The 22,928-nt window shown below is 41.8% G+C and overlaps 1 protein-coding gene across 1 annotated transcript in view; it reads right to left on the reverse strand.

Moving 5' to 3' along the window:
• Nucleotides 1-22,928, reverse strand: part of MEGF9 (multiple EGF like domains 9) — a 1,396,280-nt gene that overhangs the window by 129,151 nt on the left and 1,244,201 nt on the right. Inside the window, exon 5 of the mRNA XM_044058008.1 lies at nt 18,427-18,690. Coding sequence (XP_043913943.1) covers nt 18,427-18,690 — 264 coding nt within the window. The remainder of the gene's footprint in view (nt 1-18,426; nt 18,691-22,928) is intronic.

Genomic DNA, 22,928 nt, shown 5'->3' on the forward strand with positions numbered 1-22,928 from the left:
ACTAGGGCCAGTCATACCACTCAGTAGATGGAGGGAGACTACTACAACAGACCCTGAAGACTTATGGATGAAGTATTTAGGGTGCTGTTCTGAAATTAGGGTATACTGTTGCTACTCTAGCAGTACTTGGGTGAAAAGACAAAATTAAGTTATATTATGCAAATTAATGATAACTGCATGCAACTCCTAGTACTATACACTTCATTTGCACACAGTGCAAAGCGTCTGCCAGACAATGTGCACCTTAGCTTTACTTTACACCACAGAATAAGCACTACAGTAACACTGAACTGCTAATACTATAGAGATAACTGTTAGGGTCAGACATGTTGGGAACTAACCACAACAGTTAGTTTTTTTATCACAAAATTATCCCTAATCCTTAGGACAGAACTGTTAAATTTATAGTTAATTTGAAGAGTCACGGGTATTTGTACAACTCAGTATACCTGCACAGATCACAGAGCAACCAGTGGGCACTGGCCACAATAGTTATAGCCTGTAAAAGCTGAGACGTCATGAAGCAGTAACACTAAAAGGACAGTAGTGCACTCACTACAGCAAATTCAAAGCACTGGTCCGAAATAATACAGTTAATTAAAAGACAATACAATAAGCACTGGATGCAATAGCTCTAGCCTCAAAAAGCAGAGCAGCCACTAAGCAGTAAGAACGAACAAGACAGTAGTGCATCAACCACAGCATTTTCTAGGCATTGGTCATTTAAATAATGCAATGAACTAAATAAAACTTTACGGGTGGCATAGTGGTGCAGCTGTTAACATTGCTGCCTTACAGCAAGGGGTTTTCCAGCTCGATTTTTGGCTGGGGTGCCTTCTGTGCAGCGTCTGCATGTCTTTCCTGTATTCATGTGGGTTTCCTCCGAGTGTTCCTGTTTCCTCCCACATTCAAAAGACATGCACCTGGAGCATTTCTCTCCGGCCTTCTGCTGAAAATAGGCTCTGTCCTAGTCAGACTTTCTCAGTCAACAAATGTTAAATGAATAATACACTACAAGAAGTATGGCAGAACTTCAATTTAACTCGGTGCTCAGTTGCACACACAAAAGCAAGTAGCACAGATACACAATACAAAAAACTGCAAAAAGTACAAGCCAAAGTTTGCAAAGAATGATGAACAGTAGTTTTCCTATTGGCTACTTCATGCTCATCTCTACACAAATGTACACATTTTGGAATTAATGCCTTTTCATTCCTTCTGTCAGCAGAAGCAAAACAGAAGCACTAATCCCAAGCTCAGAAGTGGGTCACAAAGTATTTGATTATCAGCAATGTCATCCCAAATGCATGGGTCTGTAGGCGTGTTGTTGCCTTCTCCTAGATAGTTAGATGCTCTTAACAGCACATACATCCAAGCTGCACAATGGTTCAAAATTAAAACTAGAGACTTCCCATGAAATGACAACCAGACCAGTTGCCGAAATCACATGTACTGCCAATCAGATACATTCAGGAATTAATGTCCCTTTGTCCCCTCAACTCACCAAGGACAAAACAGTAGCAATAATTCCAAACTGGCTACTAAGCAGCAGCTTTTAGATTTTTCATTGTCTCTAACAATGCTAAGAAACAATAGCCTTCTGCTCTGTCTCTCGCTAGGAAAAAAACAGCAGCACTAAGTTTCATGAGAAGCAATTTGTAGGCTCTCCAATGATTGGTAGACTTGTACCAGACACTGCAGATTTTGAAAGTACAAGGAGGAAAAGGGATTAATCCTCTAGGTATTGCAATATTTGCTAAGTAGGAAGGAGGTTAAGAAAGAAATGGCAACTTAAGCTTTAACAGCTTAACGGGAGGGCCTTCCCAATGTGATCTTTTAGTGCTCACCAGTACCATCAAGGGTCGTGGGATTGTGAGGACCCCCCAAAGTCAAATTTACAATAGGGGTGGGGAACTAAAGAGCCAGTGAATGTAAAAGCACAACAGGGACTGGGCCAGTAAGTGGGAAAAATCCAAAATAGTTTCATAGCAACAGTCGTACAGCAGTACCAGCTCCCAATGGTTAAACTTTTTTCTGTTCTAACTAACATAAATAAAAATGCAGCTACTTAGCTCCTCCCAAAAATCAGCTAGATTTAATCCCTTTGCAGAGAATGGAAAATAAATCTTTGCTGACTGGCCTTAAATTTAGAGTAAAACAAACTTATACATCCAAACTGGTTTCTGGGAAGTGGGTTGCTGTCTCTTAGGTGATCAGCAGTCTCATCAAAAAAAAAAAAAACAAAAGAGTAACAGAAAAGAAACAATGCAAATATGTAAGCCTTACATGAAGAGTCCCAAGATAGTTACACAAAGGCAGTAATCAAAGAGAGGACCCGTAGCTCCCAAATATAACGTTATCAGAAGCTAAAAGGATAGAAGCTGAAGTAAGGAGATAGGAGCATGCCTCAAAGCTTCACACTCAAGACTTCTAGGTACCTAGCACCCCCCAGACCCTGGTTTAATTTGATGGGCTAGGAATGATTAAGGTCTTCGCCTGATAAACACAAGGTACAAGGTTTAATTCTAACCTCAGGTTATTGGCTAGGCTTAAAATGGCCCTTCAGGCTGTTAACCTAACATTTACCTATGAACACCTATGAACAAGCTTTAAACAACAGAAAAGGATAGTGACCACTGACTGTAAAAATAAGAGAGACAAAGAATGAATGGAAAACAAAAAGATGTTCAATCCTTTTTGTATTAGGATCTATATTTCTGTAGGCATTATAACAACTGCAGTTAGATTTAACATGTTGGCTGTCTTCTTTCTGACTATGTATTTCTCATTTTATCTGTGTAGTTAGCTACTAAATATGTTGCTTTTACAAAATGGGCACAAGTGGAATCACCACCTATTAACTTCATAATGACAAAGCTCATACTCTTCATCTTTCTCACCTTTCCCAAAGCAATGGATCCTGATATAGTGGCCACACACTGTGGTAACAGACTATAGTTGTAGGTTGATCAGATAAAGTTATAGCTACACTGAATTCACCTGGAGTTCTAACCTGCCAGAATTCTTGTATTTTGAACTTCTGCATACATGTGCCTCTTCCACGGAAAGGGAAATGGTGATGGATTTTGAAAGGTTTCTCTCACTATCTGAAACCAAAGTGGACACCATTCAAGTAGACTTGACAGAAATAATCCCCGATGAAAACATAATCCTTAAATGCTTTGCCTTCCATTTTAATCACCGATTAAAATAATTAGAAAGTGTACCAGAGTGATTAAGATTCTCAGCTACAGATCTGGAGGAGAGGACCCAAATTTCTTCTGTTCATTCTTAAACACTATATGAATGTAAGCAAGCTGTGTTGGTTTTCTTGCATTCCCAGACATCCTATTAAAAATGAAAAGTGTTTTAAGTAGACTAACACGGTTACAAAATACATAAATACATTCCTGAACCCTATACTGCACAAGTAGGAGCAGCACTGCCAAGGCAACCACCTTGGTCTGAGATACAATACCTGGAATTTCACCCTCAGACAAGAAGGAAGAGAAGACGACACCAGGATCAAGAAGCAAAAACTTTAAATTTAGTCACAGCATATCTGCATCTACAACTCTCCTATTCACAAATAGGCTAAGAAGACATTTCACACCTGTTACTGTGGCTATGTGAGATGTTTGGGGCAATTATGAAGAAATGATAAAACTGTAACAGAAGAAAAGTACATATAATATGACACTAGTTAAATGTTTCAGATAAACTGTGTAAAACTGGAAAAAATATGGCTTCCATTTTCTGTTTTGTCTTACCTTAAGACTGACTATGCCAGTTGGACCACAATACAGAATTAAATGAACCGTCCTAATGCCACCAGAAGCAATGACTATGCATCAAAAGTCTGACATTAACAGTGGGCTAGGGTACTTCTGGCCAGGTCTCCTTACAGGTGAGGGCACATCTGACTGAGTTAGTATCACAGTATTTCTCAACTGCTCTGCAGCTCAACAAAATGTCGAGTCCCCACTACTGGGGCAGCAAAAACATTAAGAAAGAAATGACAATTGAGAAATGGTTAAAAGTCCCATACTTTGCAGAATAACAGCTATGGATGAAATGACCCATCTTTGTTAACAGGTTAGTTGTTAGACCGCTCATCATCTGAAACTTTTCCAAACTACTAATCCCTCCCTTTTGATTAAAATGCTAGATAAAAGGAACTTCCTCTCTAGATTTTATTTCTGAAACACAAAAATACAGCACAAAAGCACTAATGATTTCCAAATCATGTCAGCAAGAGGGAAGGAGGTGGGTGGATGGGTATGTTGACAAGGATGGACCTGCTCCATCCAAACTTATTAACTACATAACCTTCATGTACTGTATGAAGAGTCACAAATACACAGCAATACTTGGAAGACAAGCTTCTTAAGCACTTTTCTAGCATCAGAAAGGTGCATAACAAGCTTTTGTTAAATACCCCTAAGCATTGTTAAGATTAGGTCTCCAGGGACCAGGGATTAACAGTTAACACTTAAGCGTGTCAGAACAGCTTTTAAAGCAGTTGATGTTTCACAGAGACAATGTTTCTGCCTGTTCGGCACTCGTCTGTTTTATAGGCTTTCAAAAGCTTTGATAGTTGGTAAAACACTTCATGCTTCTTCATTTTTTCCGTAACTGGCTCCATGCACTACAAACAAAACGATCATGTCTCATTGCTCATAACCATTACTGTGTTCTTGGTTTTCATGTCTCAAATACATAAGTTGGTTATGGTTGGAGACCAATCAGAATCTTCTGTATCTAGTATGAGATGGTCCTTCCTCAATAACAGCAGGATAGGTTTTCAAGTTTATTCCTCCTAGAAGGTTGTCGCCTTGGAGACTTACCTTTGATAACTATAGTCCTGGAAGGAAATCTAGATCTAGAAATCACACCCAAGTTATGCTGTCTTGCAAAAGTATTCAGTGAAACCCATGTAGCTGCTGCATAAATATCTAAAGATGCATTTTGGTAAAAGGTCTGAGATACAGCCATTACCTTGGCTGGATGAACTCTAGGTTGTGAAGACAAAAGTTAAATTATATATTTATTATAAAATTTAATACAGTCAATTGATCCCCTGGATAATGGCGACATCAGAAGTTTTAGCACCCAATTTCTTGTTAGAAAAGGATACAAAGACTTGAAAATATTTTAAGATTTGGGTCTCTCCACATTAAATATGGTCAGTCTGTGGACATCAACACAATGCCGTAAACATTTACCTCCATTTACAGTGTTAGAAAAGAATACAGGCAAGGTTTACAGACTGATTGAGGTTTGCTTCATTGGCTAACAATCATAAATTATGGATTTATTTGCAATAAGATTGCCCTTGTGAAACACAAGGTATGGAGGTCTAACATAAATTTCAAAATTAAGAAACTCTTCTAACTGAAGAAAATGGCCATTAGAAAGAGTGTTTTCTAAGACAGGAATTTAATTTGTGTCAATGCATAGTGCACAAAAGGATAAAGAGTAAGCTTTTTGAACACAAAGTGCAAATCTCACAGAGAAACAGGGTCGTTTATGGGAGTTCTGATTAGCAATGAACCTTTACCAAAGCCTTTACCCACTTTGGAAGGTGCTGATGACAAACGGTTGTAACCGGTGGAAATTAGAACTTCCATCAGGATGTATTTTTATTTAGGAATAACACAGTCATGTACCATAATCTGAGAAAAGTAGCATAACACAGAATAAAATAGAACTGTGAAGGGATCCAAACTTTTAGCAGCAGCCCATGTAGAAATGAGGGCCACTTACTTGTGTACATTCTACCAGGATTAGGCCTCTAGGAACAGTACAGAATCTATCCTGGTAAGGTACTGAAGACTCTCTGGACACTTCTGAAACAGAAGAAACAATATGGTTAACTGGGGAGTTGATATATGACAGCCTTGCCAGAGGAATCGGTTCAGCACAGATTTGAAGGGCCTTCAGGGTAGAGGCTTCTTCAAAAGATAAGCCCAAACAAGGGGGACAACTTGTTGAGGACAAAATGGGCCTATGAGAATGATTTTGCATTTGTTCTGTCTTTCTGAATGAAGTTCAGAAAATGGGGAAATTAGGAAAGGTGTAAATGCTTCCCGGGGCCATCTGGGAAAGAGAAAGTACAGTTTTGTACCTACCCTAAATGTAGATATTCGAGTGTAGACACTGCTGCAGTCATTACACTTGGGTTATCCTGCCATCAGGTGGTTCCCCAGTTGGCCTGAGTTCCAAAGTCCTGGTCCGGTGTCGGTTGCTGTCGCCTCCTCCCTGACGTCAGTGTGGCAGGGGTATAAAAGATGCAGCTGACGCCATTTTCTTCAGTTTTTCTTGCCCCAGATGTCCGGTGCCCCCAAATAGGTAGGCAATTTATAATGCTAATAAAACATACATAAGAAAAGCAAACAACAACTTTCAGTTACCAGCAAATACTCCCCATAGGTAGTAAAGGGTAAAAGACATGGGTACGTACCAGCAAGTAAGAGGGGAAGGAGGGAGGGTAACCTGGACTACAGCAGTGTCTACACTCAAACATCTACATTTATGGTAGGTACAAAACTGTACTATGTTCATCGTGTTACACTGCTGCAGTCATTACACTTGGGTAGAATCCCAAAGCTGAAGTAAGGAGGCATTAGGGGTGGCTATTAGGCCCTGCAGCACTGCAGTGGCGAAGCCAGCTCTGGATTTAGAGTAAAGAGGCAGATGGTAATGCTTGGTGAAGGTATGCACATAACTCCATGTTGTTGCTTCCAAAATATCCTTGGTAGGTACTTCTCTGAGGTAGGCAGTTGAAGTGGCTGTTGCCCTAGTGGAGTGAGATGTAATGCTGCTAGGTACAGGTTTCACATGGTGTGTATAGCAAAAATGTATGCAATGTCCTATCCATTTTGAAATAGTCTGTTTAGAAATGGCTTTTCCCTGTGCTCCCGCAGCATATGCTACCAATAATTGCTCAGATTTTCTGAAAGCTTTGGTTTTGTCCAAGTAGAAGCATAACTGCCTATGAATGTCCAAAGAATGCAGTAGTCTCTCCCCTTTATTCTGTGGTTTTGGATACAAAGTTGGCAAGTGAATAGTTTGGTTTAGAGCCACACTTGATACCACCTTTGGCATAAACATAGGGTTAGTGCTTAAAGACACCCTGTCCTGGTGGAAAATGAGGAAAGGTTCCACTGCCATTAGTGCCTGTAATTCTGAAACTCTTCGTGCTGATGTTATTGCCAGGAGCAGAGCAGTTTTCCAAGAGATATATTTTAATTCTGCTGTGCTAGCTGGCTCAACAGGAGGTAAAGTTAATTTTTCCAAAACAAAGTTGAGGTCCCAAGTTGGAGTAGGTGCTCTACAGGGCGGTCTTATGTTTTTAGCCCCTCTGAGGTACTGTTTTAGCAAAGGATTAGAGAAAATTGGTGGATCCGTGCTGTAATGAGCAGAGATGGCAGAGGCGTGGATCTTGATGGATGAAAAGGAGAGGCCTTTGTCCAGCATCTCAGTTAAATATTGTAGTATCTGAGGAATGTTTGGGACAAGAAGGTCAAGGCTGTGAGCCTGGTTCCAGTCACAGAATCTCTTCCATTTATCTGAATAGGCTTTCCTGGTACTAGGCCTTCTGGCCTCCAGAATGACATCCATAACAGCTTTGGAGAGAAGCATTGCTTGCTTTACTAAGGAATCTTCCATGCAGCTAGGTTTAAGGTCTTTAGCTGACTGTGGAGTATCTGATTGTTGTGCTGAGTCAGCAGATGTGGGATATGAGGCAAAATCCAGGGTGGTCCTTGTGCTAAATTCTTTAAGATTGGGTACCAGTGTTGCCGTGGGCCAATCTGGTGCAATCAGGATCATCTTTGGCTCTTCTTATCTGGCTTTTATGAGTAACTTTGGAAGGAGAGGTAGTGGTGGGAAAGCGTATACTTGTAGGTTTTTCCAGCTGAATGAGAGGGCATCCACTTTACATGCTTGTGGATGGTAACTCCCTGTGCAGAATTTCTGTAGCTGATAGTTCAATGGGGATGCAAACAGATCTACGTCGGGCTCCCCCATTTCTGTGTTATCATTCTGAATATTTGTGGATTCAATTCCCTTTCGTGGGATCCATGATGTTTCTGCTTAAGTCGTCTGCCAGTGTGTTTTTCTCTCCTGGCAGGAATTGTGCTTGCAGATGAACTTGATAGTTTAGAGCTGTGTTCCACAAGGTCATAGCTTGTCTGCAGAGGGGGTAGGAGTGAGGTTGCTTATGCACTACATAACTGTGGTGTTGTCTGTCTTTAGTAGTAGTTGTCCTGGATGCAGCAGGTCCTTGAATGCTGTAAGGGCATTTTGTACAGCTAGCATCTCTTTTTGATTGATGTGAAGATGCCTTTGTTCTGCGGGCCACTTGCCCTGAATACATTTTCCTGCCATGTCTGCTCCCCAGGCGTAATCCGATGCAGCTGTTGTCAGTGTTTGCCTGGCTGTGGGTTGAGTAAAAGACTGTCCCCTTGTTGAGGTGACAAGTTTGAGCCTACCATCGAAACTCCTGTTGAAGGCAAGGAATTAGTGGTATAACGGTTTCCAAACTTTGACAGTGTTGAGACCATACACTCTTTAGGTACCATTGTAGTTTCCTCATATGCAGTCTGGCATATGGAATTAGTAGTATGCAAGATGCCATGTAACCCAAGGCCTGCAGAATTTTTCTTGCAGGGAGTTGGGTCTTTGTTGCCATCAATTGAAAGTATTGAGTCAATTGTCCTTGCTTGTCTGGCGTGAGAGAAGCCATCTGGGCCATTGTGTTCAAGCTGGCACCCAGGAATATTATCTCTTGTGAGGGCACTAGTTTTAATTTCTTTTCGTTTACTGTGTACCCCAGGCAACTTAATAACTTTTTTACAAACGCCAGATGCTTTAGAAGAATGTCCTTGCTCTCTGCTTGAATCAGGCAGTCCAGGTACGGATAAATTTGAATTCCTTTCTGTCTGCAAAATGCATTTACTGGTGCCAGGCACTTTGTGAAGACCCTGGGTGCAGTAGATAAGCCAAAGGGCAGTGCAGAGAATTGATAGTGCATTGAACCAGCTATGAATCCAAGGTATCTTCTGCAATTTTGTCTGATAGGGACATGCAGGTATGCCTCCTTGAGGTCGAAGGCCACGAGCCAAGCTTTCTTGCCCAGCATGGGAAGAAGCTGCTGTAGTGTCAACATTTTGAATTTCGGAACATCCAGGTAAGTGTTTAGAGAAGAAAGATCCAGAATGGGTCTCTAAGCTTTGTCTTTTCTGGGCACCAGAAAGAGTCTTGAGTAAACTCCTTATCCTTGTTCCTGTGGTGGTACCTTTTGAATAGCTCTCATGTCTATGAGTGCTGTAATTTGTTTTTGAGCCTCTGCCAATTGATTTTGTGGCAGATTTGGCATTCCTTTTAACCTTGGCAGAGTGTGAAAGTGGAACCTGTAACCTTGAGATACAATGTTGAGAACCCATTTGTCCTTGGTGATCATTTGCCAATTGTGATAGAAAAGTGCCAGTTTTCCTCCCAAGGGGGCTGCCAAGAGAGAACTCTTTGGCAGCTGTAGTGGGAAGTCATTGGGGCTGCTTTTTATATGGTTGGGGCCTGTCTTCCCCTTCTTTCTGACCTGCTGTACCCCATTGTCGAGGCCTGTAAGGACCTTGCGGTTGACCTCTACCTCTTGAACGTCTGTATCTGCCCCTTTGAGGTCTGTCTGTAACTGGAAAGGACCAAGTCTTTGTTGGCCAATTTCTGCTAAATCGAGGAGGCTGAACCTGTAAGAAATCCTTCACCGTTTGCATAGATTTTGCCTTATCCTCCATTTTCTTTAATACCTCTTCTGCCTTAACTTCAAATAACACATCCTGCTGCAAAGGTGTATCCAATAATTTTGCTTTAACATGATCTGGTAACGTATGTTCTTTTAACCAAGCATGCCTTCTAATGACAGAGCTTGTAACTGCTGCTCTACAGGAGGCCTCAAGAATCAAAACCACATTGCAAAGTATGTTTTCCCACTTGTTCAGCAGCATGCAATAAATCCTGCATTTCTTTAACGTTAGGAGGATCTGAATCTGGAAGCATTTTTTCTTTCAACTGAGACATCAGAAATTGCTGATAATTTAACATATGATATTGGCAATTTAAGGCTCTCATTGCTAAAGTTGCAAACGTATATACTTTCTTTCCCCATCTGTCTAATGCTCTGGCATCTGTGTCCGAGGGAACTGGATTCTTTGCTGATGAGGTCTTAACTCCTTTGAGTCCCTGAGAAATAGTTTCAGGGTCAGCAACTGGGCTTTTATACAGAAATTTGTGAGAGTCAGGGACTCTGTAGTATCTGTCAGGTTTAACTAGAGCTGGAGGTAAGGAATCAGGATTTAAGCTGGATTCAGTATACACATCATCCACAATCTCCAACACTGGCGGAATAGCTAGGGGTCTGTGTTGAGGTAATAAAAGAAAGTCTCTGAGCCTTTTCTTGGATTCTGAGTAATCCTGGCCTTTCCAATGGAAATGCTCCCTCATGGTATGTAAGGTTTCCCCAAAAGAGTAGTCCTCAGGCGGAGAGGATGATGGAATTTGATTCCTCAGCATCAGAATCCTCATAAGGGGGTAAAGAATATCCTATGTCTGAGGATGAATCTGAAGAAATGGAGACATGGTCAGATGAGTCATAGTCTGCATCCTGTCTAGGCCTTTTATCAGGAGGGGGATGTGAACCCCTGATCAGAGTGATTAGGTCTTCGGCCATTTTGAGCATTTGTTTCTTAGGCATAGAGGCCTGTCCTGGAGAATGCTGTTTCTTTGTTATTAAAGGAGTCTTAGACTTAGCAGAGGGTTTAATGCTTAACTGAGCAGGTCTGAAGACACCCTCTGAAACTGCGGGTTGCTCAGCTACTCCAGATCCCTCTGTAGGGTTAGTCTCGGTAGGCTGAAAAACTTGTGCGTCCGAAGGCCTAGCCATCTCCACATGGGAGTCAGAGGCAGCCTGTGGTTCTGCAGAAGCGGTCGTCAGGGGCTGCGAAGGCGCCTCGCTGAAAACCGGAGAACCGGCGACTGGCCTAGAAGAGGCTTCGTCATCAGTTTTGGACCTCGGATGCCTGTCCTTAACTTTGCACTTTTTATGTATACCGGTCGTCGGAAGTTCCGATGGCATGGTGTAATTGAATTTTCTGCCGAAATAATGTCAGGCAAAAATCAAACCGACGTTTAATAGTGACGTCATGGTCTGGGCCTAGGCATGGGATACAATAGGAATGGAAATCCTTATGAGGTATTTGCTTCCCACAAGAAATACAATTATTAACTTTTACTGACATCGGTCTGAGGCAAGAAAAGTTTCAACGGGTACTTAGCTTTGTAGAAGACCTCGGTTCTGGATTCGGAATGAAAATCTCAGGAGTCGGCCAACCGGCACTTGCAAACTGCTTTTTCTTCGGGCACCACGTGGCAAGAAAGACTGAAGAAAATGGTGTCGGCTGCATCTTTTATACCCCTGCCGCACTGACGTCAGGGAGGAGGCGACAGCAACCGATGCTGGACCAAGACTTTGGAACTCAGGCCGACTGGGGAACCGTCTGACGGCAGGATAACTCAAGTGTAGTGACTGCAGCAGTGTAACACGATGAACATCATCCCTAGGATGTTACTGTCGTGAATGGATGGGGTGGGGGAGCTGCAGCACATGATGACGTTCAAGGTTGCAAGGTAGTCACATCAAGGCTTTCCGCAGTGATACAAGAGCTACCATGCTACTACTAGGCTTGTGGGATCACTGATGAGGTATTACTCATCAGTAACTTATACTGTTTGCTAGAGAACTGGCTTACTCAAGAATACGGTTGGAATTAAAATATGGTTTATTGACATAGCCTGCTCCCATATCCTCGTGGTGTCTCAACAGACAGGGTAGGAAAGAGTTTTCCATTGCTTTTTTATATACCAAACCAATGCCATGTTGTCAATGTGGATGGCTATATCACCTTAGAGTACTGGAAATCCTGCAAAACAAGAATTGCCTAATCTCTAGAACACTCGTGTATAAATTGGCCACAAACTGTTACCATTCACCTGATTCAGTCTGCCCTTGACAATGCACCCCACCCTAATGCAGAGGTATACTTGGTGACTGCCACTAGAGGACAGTGGGCTTGTAACAGCCTGCCCACAGGTAGACTCAGTATAAAATCACCATCTGAGATAGCTTTGCAAGTCCCAAAAATCTCTCTCTATCTGTAGTACCACAAGATCTTCCAGCTGTGACCACTGGATTTTCAGCAGTCACTAAAGAATTCTTAAGAGCAACACGGCAAGTGAACAATTTAAATGGTGGCTGTCGTTAGTTCCATGGCCCGTTGATATAAAAATAGTGTCACTATCTGTTACTGAATAATTTGTGAAACCAAGTTTTGTAAAGGAAGGAACCTTTGTATAGGAAGATAAACTCTGTATAATAGTGTGTCTAACGTATTTTGCTACAGCTGGGACTCTACAGTATACACTGTAATTTCTCAGGATTTTATTTATTTTACATTTGTTGACTGGGCTAGTCCAACTGGATATATGTCCATTTTCAGTAGAGGCCTGGGGAGAAAAGCTCTGCTTTTAAACTAGATAAAATCAAGACAATATAAAAAAACACAATACAAAAAAGGATACATGCAATATGTAAAGTAAATAAAAATTTCTCCATCAGCTTAGGTTATATAGAAACTAAAAATAAACACATTGTGAGTAGTAGGTTAATAAGATAGAATGCAGTATTATGACCAAGAGAAAGGGATAGATCATTCAATATTAGTATAAAGGGTAAGAATGTGTCTTTGAAATGCTATAAAAATATTATGAAAGATGAATAAAAAGGTAATGTAAGGTGTAAAACACAGGGTAGATGGTGAAATTTTAGAGGACAGGGAAGTAGGAGAAAAATCTGGAGGGTAAGTACAAGAGGAAGTAATTATAGTCAAAGTGGAAGAAATGTAAAGGTTTATGTATGAGGTGGGAAGATAAGAGTTCACAGAGGAATGAATAAGTATTAAGGAGCATGCCCAGTGATAGCATGTTGGGAATAAAATACTAGGATGGGGAAGAGTGAGGAATTGCTGTTATACTTCAAAGTGGGTAAGGAGGAGAGATATAGAAAAGGTAATGGTGGGGGGGGGGTTAGTCTGGGCTAGTACAAGGACAAAGACATTGTGATTTTAAGTAAATTTTTAGTTGATTTTTAAAGAGAGGTAATGATGAAAGAGATGTAAGATTAGTGGGAAGTATGTTCCAAACCTTCCCCACAGAATTAGAGAAAAGACAATCACCTGCCTTGTTGTGGGATTTCAGGGTGGTAACCAGTAGTTTATTTGCTGAGCGAAGGTAAGAAAGGTTTGTGTAGGGGGAGATAAGGCTACTGAGAATAGGAGTCTGACTAGGTTGATATAGTATTTTATGAGTAATGGAGAGTTGTTGAAATTTTAGCTGGTTATTTAGTTCAAGCCATCCTAGAAGTTTTAGGTTTAGACAGTGATGTGTTCTAAATGAGGACCCAGTAGCAAATCTGGCAATATTGTTATACGAAGTAGACAGTTTGTTTAGGTTGTTTTTGGAAAAATTTGTATAAACTGGCGAGGCATAGAAGAGGGTGGAGATCAGATGGGTCTGGGCAATAGTAGTTCTGGCTTCTGGTGTAAGAAAAGGTTTTATTCTATATAAAGATCCAAGTTTTCTGTTTACAGTTTTGATGGTGGCATTAATATGATGGTGTCACTATCTGTTACTGAAAGAAATTGAGAAAGGGCTCCTAAGCAGATACCAACCATGTTGCAGCAGCAAGGAACCATTCATTCAGTTATGAAAACACTTTCACCTCCTGCAGCATCCAGGTCACTGCAACCAAAGACATGCACTCGGGGAACATTCTGAGGAATGAGGGGGGAAAAAAAACAAATGTTAGAGTTCAGGATTGCCAATGTCCAACTTCTCCTTGTAAATGTAGAAACCTTCTGGATACCTCTGCCATATGGATATAGAGGCAGGTAAATTGGGAGTCCAAAGAGCTCATCCAGTCTCCTCCCAAAAGACTGAGAGGGATGAAATGAACCATAACATCTAAAAGATTTCTCATTTTCACATTTAACACATATTCTTTTATTTTTAGGTGACAGAGCCATGTGGAAGGGAACTGTGTAGTTTTTGGATGTTACTAGTTTTATCTATTTGTCTTGTGTATCAGACAGACAAATCCTGAGAACCTCCAAAGTGGGACAGTTAGGCAAGGTCTTGGAGATTCTGCTGAAGTCCTCCAGACATAAGACCACTGCACCATTGCTGTTGCGAACTATTCCTGCATCTGAACTGTCAACCATTCTGAAAGATGACATAGATACCTCCAGACCTCGGATTATTCTGCTGCTTTTGGCCACAACCAAATTACAGTTGGTGAGTTTCAGTGCACTCAGAACAGGTGCAGTGCTAAATCTGATATTTTACACCAGTGGCAGGCAGTCTTTCCTTCCCTTTCCATGTTCTCCAAGTGCGTTATTAGATGTAGTCTGAAATTACTGAACTTGTCAAATAAGGGTAGATCTGGTATCCAGAATGATATCTATTAGCAGCAGTAGCAAAGAATGACAGCAAAGAGCAATGCTAGCACCTGCTACCCATGCTCACTGTTAGCCAATTTCTAGGCACATCTCACATTGCATTTGGCTACTGATGGCACAACTGCCTTCTCTGATTACAGTTTATACCTAAATTATCCATCTAACAACTCTTCCACTCTAACACTCACTGAAATTGTTCTAGATGTGAAAGATAGTATAGCACCCTCAAGGAAAAAGTAGAGAATTTGTTAAGTGCACTTCCCAAATCTGTCCATAGACATTGAATTCCTTAACCATGGGATGGACAACAGGGCTCTGCGAAATCAGTCTTTTAATGGCAGCCAAAGCCACAATGGAATCATGTTTGGGAGTCTCAATCCAACATCCCTTGGAAGATGAGTGGATCTTGTCCTTCTCCTCTGGATATGTGCCACAACAGAGTTTTTACACACAAATCCCATCACCAGTTGTACCACTGTCTATAGAAGGGGCCATCCAAAAAAGTCAGAGCCGGGAAAGCCTCTTGCAGGATGTTTTGTCAAGTGGTAAAAGTGTTTCTTTGGCTATCTTCTGTTCTGTGTCATCATTTCAGGGACCTCTCCAAACTTGACATCATCAGGAGATGGGTGAACTTATGTCCTCTTTAACAACAACATCCAAGAGACAAGACTCTGAAGGAGAGTCTATGAACTTCTTGCATGTACAGCTCTTAGCAGTCATTAAAGGTGACAGGTCCAAGGATGAAGAAGAAACTAGAACTGCCCTGATACCACAGAAAGGCATCCAGGAGGTTCCCAACCTATTCGTCCATTGACCATAAAAGATAGCTAGAGCTCAAGTGGCACAGGCTGATGTTCTGTTGAGAACAGACCACAAAGATGGCATATGCAGAACAGTATATATACATGGTGTCAGCATCAATATCGATGCACCACTCAAAGCCAAGACCATCATCCTCTGCTGCCAAAGATTGAACTCTAATGAAACTGTTAGTAACACCAACTTGGAGTCTAGCTGGGTCCCAAAAGCTTGACCTCCGAAACTGGGACAGATAAACCTAACAACCCTGGCTCTGAAGTCCTAAAGGCTGACCCCCCCCAGTTCAATTTTCAGACTGAGATAATCAGTTTTGAGCTTAACCCCCAATAGTCCAACCCCTGAACTCAAGGTCAGAGGACCCAAAGACATGGATTGCACCAGTGTTAAGGTTATCCACACCAGCAGCAACTGCCATCAGAAAAAAAAAAACACTGATGGCAGTCCCAGAGATGACTCTGTAGCAGACATCAACAAATCTGTCACCGACATTAATGCTCAGTGATCTGTCTTCAGCCGTTTAGGAAAAGTAAAAACTGACAAAGGGCTTCTATCTGCCATCAAACCAGAGGGAAGAAAGCAGGAGGCATTTCTTTGCTTGGCTCCAATAAAAGTCTCCATAAGCTTTTCACACGTAATTTCTGGCAGCAAAACAGAATAGCTTCTAAAGGACACTGAAGATAATGACTGAGCCCACAATCCCTTGAACTTTTGTATCAAACAACTTTCAGTCTCTATTAGCTTAACAGGTGATTGTTAAGGTACAATTCTTACTGCCAGCTTGAAATACCAGCAGTAAATATGATAAAACTCATCAACTTTTCTTCCAGTTTAGCTTTTGCACCTGACGAGAACTGTCAAATCTTATCAGACTTGCGTTTCTGTTACCTTTTTTATGCCTGGAAGACTAATCCTGAAAAACAGCAGGCTCTGCTCTGGAGTCAAGGAAGCTGACCTTAAATCAGCAGTTAAGATAGACACTCTTTCAAGGTTTGGCGTTAAGACATATCCATCTTAAACAAGTTCAATTTATTCTTTGTGTGTACAAGTTAAGGGAGTAAAACCCTTAAAATGAAACAAGGGATCTGAATCTACTCAAACTGTACACACACACTGACTGGTTGTCCTAAGGCAAAATTTTATGATCCAATTGATCAAATGTACTATTTTTGAAAGTTTTACTATCCATAATAAGCAAAAAAGTAAACTTCAAAAATAGCAAAAATTAAACTTGCACAGCTCAAAAGCAAACCAACAAGCGAAAAGGGCAATGTAGAGAAGAACCGTTAAGGGAGGGGAAACTAATACTGACAAAAAGCCATATTCATGGTGCAGAATGATAAAAATCCTTTACTATTACTACTCAGAAGGCATGAGCTTGAGTACTGTGTCTTGGGAGCTGAAGGAGACTGGGGATGATGTCTGCAGAGGGCCTGGTGGATCCATTCACTTGCTGAGATCACATCCATCAAACGGAGGCTTGCTGAAGCTGTTCACACATAATGAGTGGGGAGAGGCCTGTCTCACATTGTGCTTGAAAGACTAACACTTCTTTCATGTGAACCAACTCATCAAGCTGATTTCAGGTTCTTGACTTGGAAAACTGCATTATTCATTGCTTTGACTTCTGTTTGAAGAGCATCCAAGTCACAGTCTCTTATGGTGCGTCAACCCCTCCTTCATTTTCCACAAGGACAGTGTTTCTTTGAGAGAAAACCCTTCCTTTATGCCTAATGTAGCTTAACCCAATCTATTAATCTCGCTATATCCTTTCCAGAATCTAAAAACATGGGAGAAAGAATAGTACATACTCTGGATGTCCACAGGCAGCTCAAATACTGCTTGGTCAGGGAAAATTCTTCATTAAAACTAATCATCTGTTTGTTTCCCATGAGAACAAGAAAAAAAGGACAACCAGTGTTAAAACAAACAATTTCTAGACGGTTGTCCCATGCTATTTATTTCTGCTATTTTCACCATAACAAGTAACTTCCACACAGGATCAGGACTCACTCTGCAAGGATTTTAATTCCTTCTGTGTTTTTTGGAAAGAAGTTGACACTAGAAGTATTGTAGAAGCAGCAATTTGGTTTTCTGTACACAATCTCTCAAATCATTACAAATGGATTCCTCTTCCAGGTCCAGAACTAGCTTTGTTAGAACCATTCTGCAGTGGCTCATGGATTCTTAACTCTTCCCTCCACTCTATATAACTCTAAGCTTTGGTAAATTACCCATATATCTTAAGCTACTGCAAGAGTGATCTAATGCTGAACACAGTACAATTGTTTAGGTAAATTTACCATAATGGTAGCACTAACAGATCACTGTTGCAGTAGCTGTCACCTCCTTCCATCCCAGTCTGTTTTAGGTTTACTGCCAGGGTGTGGAAATATATATGTATATACTCCTTGTGTGTGTGTGTGTGTGTGTGTGTGTGTGTGCGTTTTTACTTATGTTAAGTCTTCTTTCCCATTAACTACCTTTCAGGGCTTTAGCCTCCCCCTCCTTAATGCAATAAAGCTGTGAAGATTTTGGAGCCCCATCTGGTTACTTTGTGTACTTCTGCCCAAGACACTCAACAAGTAAGACAATGGAAGGTGCCCTGAAGCTTTGAAAGCTGGCCAGTGGTCATATCTATAGCAGGATATAGCCCATACAGATTAGGCTACTCCAACAGTTATGTATATTAGAGCATTTACTGTTACTGCAAATTTCCTTACACAAGTGTACTTCGATAAGGCTGCATGTCCCTATACCATATATAACCAAATACTCTAATGCCATTTCCTGGGGCAGTTTTACCTACCAGATTCACTTTAATTTAAAACAGTAATTAATAAGGTTTGAATGAATAATCAAAGGATGGTGCAGCAAAAGCAACAGCTTACCAGTTAAAAAAAGATAGCTGTGATTTTTATGGTTACCTGCTGAACCAAAAAGATAATACAAATCAGCAATTAGCTTCAGTAGTCTTACCCATTTTATAACTTAAAATGCATAAATACAATGGACATTGTTTCTGTGTAACAGGTATTACCTTCAACTGTGCAGTCTCCTGTTCCTGGGTCTCTGATATAACCCTCCATACAGTTCTCACAGTGAAAGCCTGTGGTACCGCTCGTACATGTGAGACATCGGCCTGTCTCAGACTCACATACTGGTACTTGGTTAGGGTTCTCTTTCCCACTGCAGTTACACTGGGTGCATAAGCTGTCAGCACTGTAGTACCCATTGTCACAAACATTGCAGCTTGGACCTGTATATCCAAGATTACATTTGTCACACACTGGGACATAGGACTCTGTAAATAACGAAAATATAGAACATAAAATTTACTGTGATACACTTTATCAGATAAAGTTTTATGAAATAGCATGTACTGCAAAGTAAAACAGGTAAATTCTGAGCCATATTTCAGTGAAGACAGTGCCCTGTATAACACTACTGCCCAAAGGTGACTTTTTAAAGTCTGATAGCAACTGTTCCAACCTTTTAAAACTACTTTAAACTAAGACAATTTTTACATTCTCAAATTTAGTACAAGAATCACAACCAGGCAATGAAATTCCAGTAAGCATAATTCTGGCTTCTCACAGACAATACTGCTTTCAGATTTGATCTAGTTTAGCACATGCAAACACTACTTGAATTTGTATGACTGTGTACACACTAAAACATACACCAACAAATCTTTGTAGCTAATGTACATTAATTCTGAATCAAAGCATTAAGAGGAGTAATAATATGGTGGCAGTGGTAGCATTGTCGCCTCACAGCAAGAAGTTCACCAGTTCGATTCTTGGCTGGGGTGCCTTTTGTGCAGAGTCTTTATGTCTTCCCTGCATTCGTGTGGGTTTCCTCTGGTTTCTTCCCACATTACAAAGACGTGCATCTGGAGTTTCTCCCCGGGCCTCTGCTGAAAATTGACTTTGTTCCAAATCAGACTTTCCTAGTAAAAAAGAAGTTATGTCTTACCATAATGTTCCATTTGTGTTGTTCATCTTCTTTCATTCATCACTGATGGGTTCGGTTCAAAGCCCTCGGAACGGAGTCGGCCTCTTTACCAAGCTCGCACCAGCCAAAAAACTCTCGAGCTAAGTCTCTACCCAGAATGCCCTACTCCCTGTTACCTCAGATCGAGTTTGCTACAGATAGGGAGAATTAAAGCCGAGGTCACTTCTGTGCAAAAACCCCTAGGACACCACATAGACCTAAAGCATCCCCCAGGAGCTTTTGGAGGGGGAAGGAGGGTGGGAATTGATGAATGAAAGACGACGAACAACACAGATGGAATGTTATGGTAAGACAACTTCTTTATCTGCTGCAGTTAATCTTCTTTCCATTCATCACTGATGGGACAGAATATCCCAAGCTATCTTGAGGACCATGGGCGGCCCTTATGGAAGAACATTCCTGAGTACCACTGAGGCGAAGGCAGCTCTCCCTCTGGAGATCAAGTCCAATTTATAATGACTGACAAAGGTATGAGGCTTACCCCAAGTAGCTGCTGTGCAGATGTCATCCATGGAAGTCATGGAATGGAAAGCTACAGATGTTGCCATGGATCTAGTGGAGTCAGCTTTAACTTTTGGCATAGGTTCGTTACTGAGGGAATAGATGAAGTGTATACAGTCCTTTAGCCATTTTGATAATGTAATCTTGGAAACAGCCTCTCCTATTCTGGGCCCAGAAAAGGAGATGAAAAGCTATTCGGATTTATGGATCGATTTGGTACTGTCTAGATAAAATCTCAATTGTCTATCAACGTCTAAGGAGTGAAGGCAGTACTCTCCTCTACTGGCAAAGTTGGGAAAGAACACAGGTAAATCAATGGTGTGGTTTATCCAGAATTCAGAAACAACTTTGGAAAGGAAGGATAGGTTCATCCAAAGTTATACTCTGTCTTTATGAAAGAACAAGATAGGGCCTGTTGATACACAAGGCTTGGAACTCAGAGTCCCTCCTGGCAGACGTGATGGCTACTAAAAAAACAGGGATTTCCAAGACAAAAACTTTAAGTCACACTTCACAGCAGGTTCAAAAGGTTTTTGAGTTGAAGACTGAAGGGCTAAAGTGAGGTCCCATGGTTCCAAAGGCTGTCTGACAGGAGACCTGATGTGAGATGCTCCTTTGAGGAAGGCCTTGCAAAAGCATAAAGAGATAAGAGGAATGCCACCTATACCATTATGAAAATTAGAAATTGCCACTAGGTGTACTCGTACAGTAAACGCAGAGGCTCCATTATCAAAAAACTTAGCCGGGTATTGAAGGACCGCAGTTACTGGAGCCGAATAAGGGTTTAGCATGTTATCCTCGGGGCAAGGTGGAGAACCTTTTCCATTTATTCTGATATAGTTTTCTTGTGGATGGTTTATGAGAGGCCAGAATGATGTCTCGAACAGGCGAGGAGAGATTAGCTTGCCTGGCAATTAATGGAAGTGGAAAAACCAAGCAGTCAGCTTGAGACTGGACAGATTTGGGTGACTCAGCCCTTGGGGGTGAGTAATCAGATTTGGTAGAGGGTCCAGAATCCATAGCAGGTATATTAGGTGAGGCCAAAGAAAGGGGAACCAAACTTGTCAAGACCAGAAGGGAGCTATGAGGATCACCTTGCATCTCAATCGAAGAGCTTTCTTTAAAAACTGAGGAATCAAGGGAATGGGAGGATAGGCGTAATGAAGTCCTGTGGGCCAGTCGTGGATTAGAGCATCCTTCAGTGACTCCCCTCTCTGGGGGAAGTAGGGTGAAACAGCTGCTGCACTTGTTGCTCACTGGGGAGGCGAAGAGGTCGCAGCAAGGCTGGCCCCAGTGGCTGAAGATTTCTGTCGCCACCTCGGGGTTGGGAGACCACTTGTGAGGCATGAGGATGCATCTGCTCAATTTGTCCGCAATCACGTTGGAGCTGCTCGGGATATGCGGTGCTATCAGAAAGCAGTTGGAAGCTATCGTCCACTGCCAAATTCTCATGGCTTCTTGACATAAGAGGTAGGACTTGGTTCCTCCTTGTTTGTTGATATACCAGACCACTGACATATCGTCTGACTGAATCGCAATTGTCTTGGAAGGGAGAGCCAAATGAAAGGCCTGCAACACTAACAGCACAGCTCTCAGTTCCAGAACACTGATATGCATGTGGGTCACTGATGTGAGCCATTTGCCTTGGACTGTCTTCCCCTGGACATGCGCCACCCGATCAGGGAAGCATCCATGGTCACGATGTCTCTGGGCTGAGGGGACTGAAATGGGCAACTCCAAAATTCTACATCTGGCCTCAACCACCAATGGAGGTTCTGTTTGCAGAAGTTGGTTATTCTAATCAGGTAATGGAGGGGGTGATAGTTTGGGAGCCAATGACAAAGGAGGAGTCACTGCAGGATCCGCATATGTAGCTTCGCTAGAGTCACTATCGGGATTGAAGCTGCCATAGAGCTTAGGGCTTGGAGAAGTTCTCTTGCTGAGGTTTTTGTTTGGGAGAGTATCACTCAGAGCTGAAGCCTCAAATGGTGGAGTCTGTGAATTGGGAGAGATACTAGACAGGACTGAGTACTGAACACTGCTCCAATAAACTCTATTTGTTGTGTAGAATTAAGGTGTGACTTCTCCCAATGTATCGTTATTTCCAACAATTTTGCCAGGGAGAGAGTATAATGCAGTGCTGTTATCAGAAAGTGCTTGGTGGGGGTGGTGACGAGCCAGTCATCCAGATATGGAAACACCCAGAATCCTTGTAGTCTCAAGTGAGCTGTGACCACTGCCATAAATTTCGTGAACACACTGGGGGCTGTAGAGAGACCAAATGGCAGGGAGCGAAATTGATGATAACTGGTCCCTAGACAGATGCAAAGCAGACTCCTGGAGCATTTGTCAATTTTGATGTGATAATACCCATCCCGGAGATCTATCGAGCACATCCAATCACCTTCCCTTAAAAAAGGGAGAATGGACTGAACTGTGACCAGCCGGAACTTGGTTTGGGTGACAGACTTGTTTAAGCTGCTGAGATCCAAAATGGGTCTCCAGTCCCCTGTCTTTTTTGGCACCAAAAAGATTCTTGAGTAGAATCCATGTTGGTCTGGTGGGACTGGTTGGATGACACTTTTTTGAAATAGCTTTATTATTTCTGAAGCTGCTTCTTCCCTTTGACTGGGTGGAATGTTGGGAAGTTTTCTTGGAAGGTTTGGCTGACAAGAAAGGTGAATGGTGTAACCTCTGGTAATGATACTCTGCACCCAACGATCATGGTAATGGATTGCCAGGCAGCTTGGTGCAGAGAGAAATGCCCCCCATTTTCAGAGGTAAGCAACTGGGTTGCTCCTCAGGAGCACTGATAAGGCTGTCCAGTGAAGCAGTCTCTGGAGCCTTGGTTACGAGGATCCCCTCTGCCTCTGTAGGGGCGTCTTCCAGAATTGTTACCCCCTCTGCCCTGGGGGTATCATCACCATGTGCAGCACGGAAAGGGCCCTGACATTTTTTGTGCCACATTTTTTACTCCTTTGATTCCTGGAGAAGGTACATTGAGGATTGGAAAAATGTAAGCCT

The sequence above is a fragment of the Protopterus annectens genome, chromosome 16.part0 (assembly GCF_019279795.1).
Source record: "Protopterus annectens isolate FY-2018-M chromosome 16.part0, PAN1.0, whole genome shotgun sequence".
Lineage (NCBI taxonomy): Eukaryota > Metazoa > Chordata > Ceratodontiformes > Protopteridae > Protopterus > Protopterus annectens.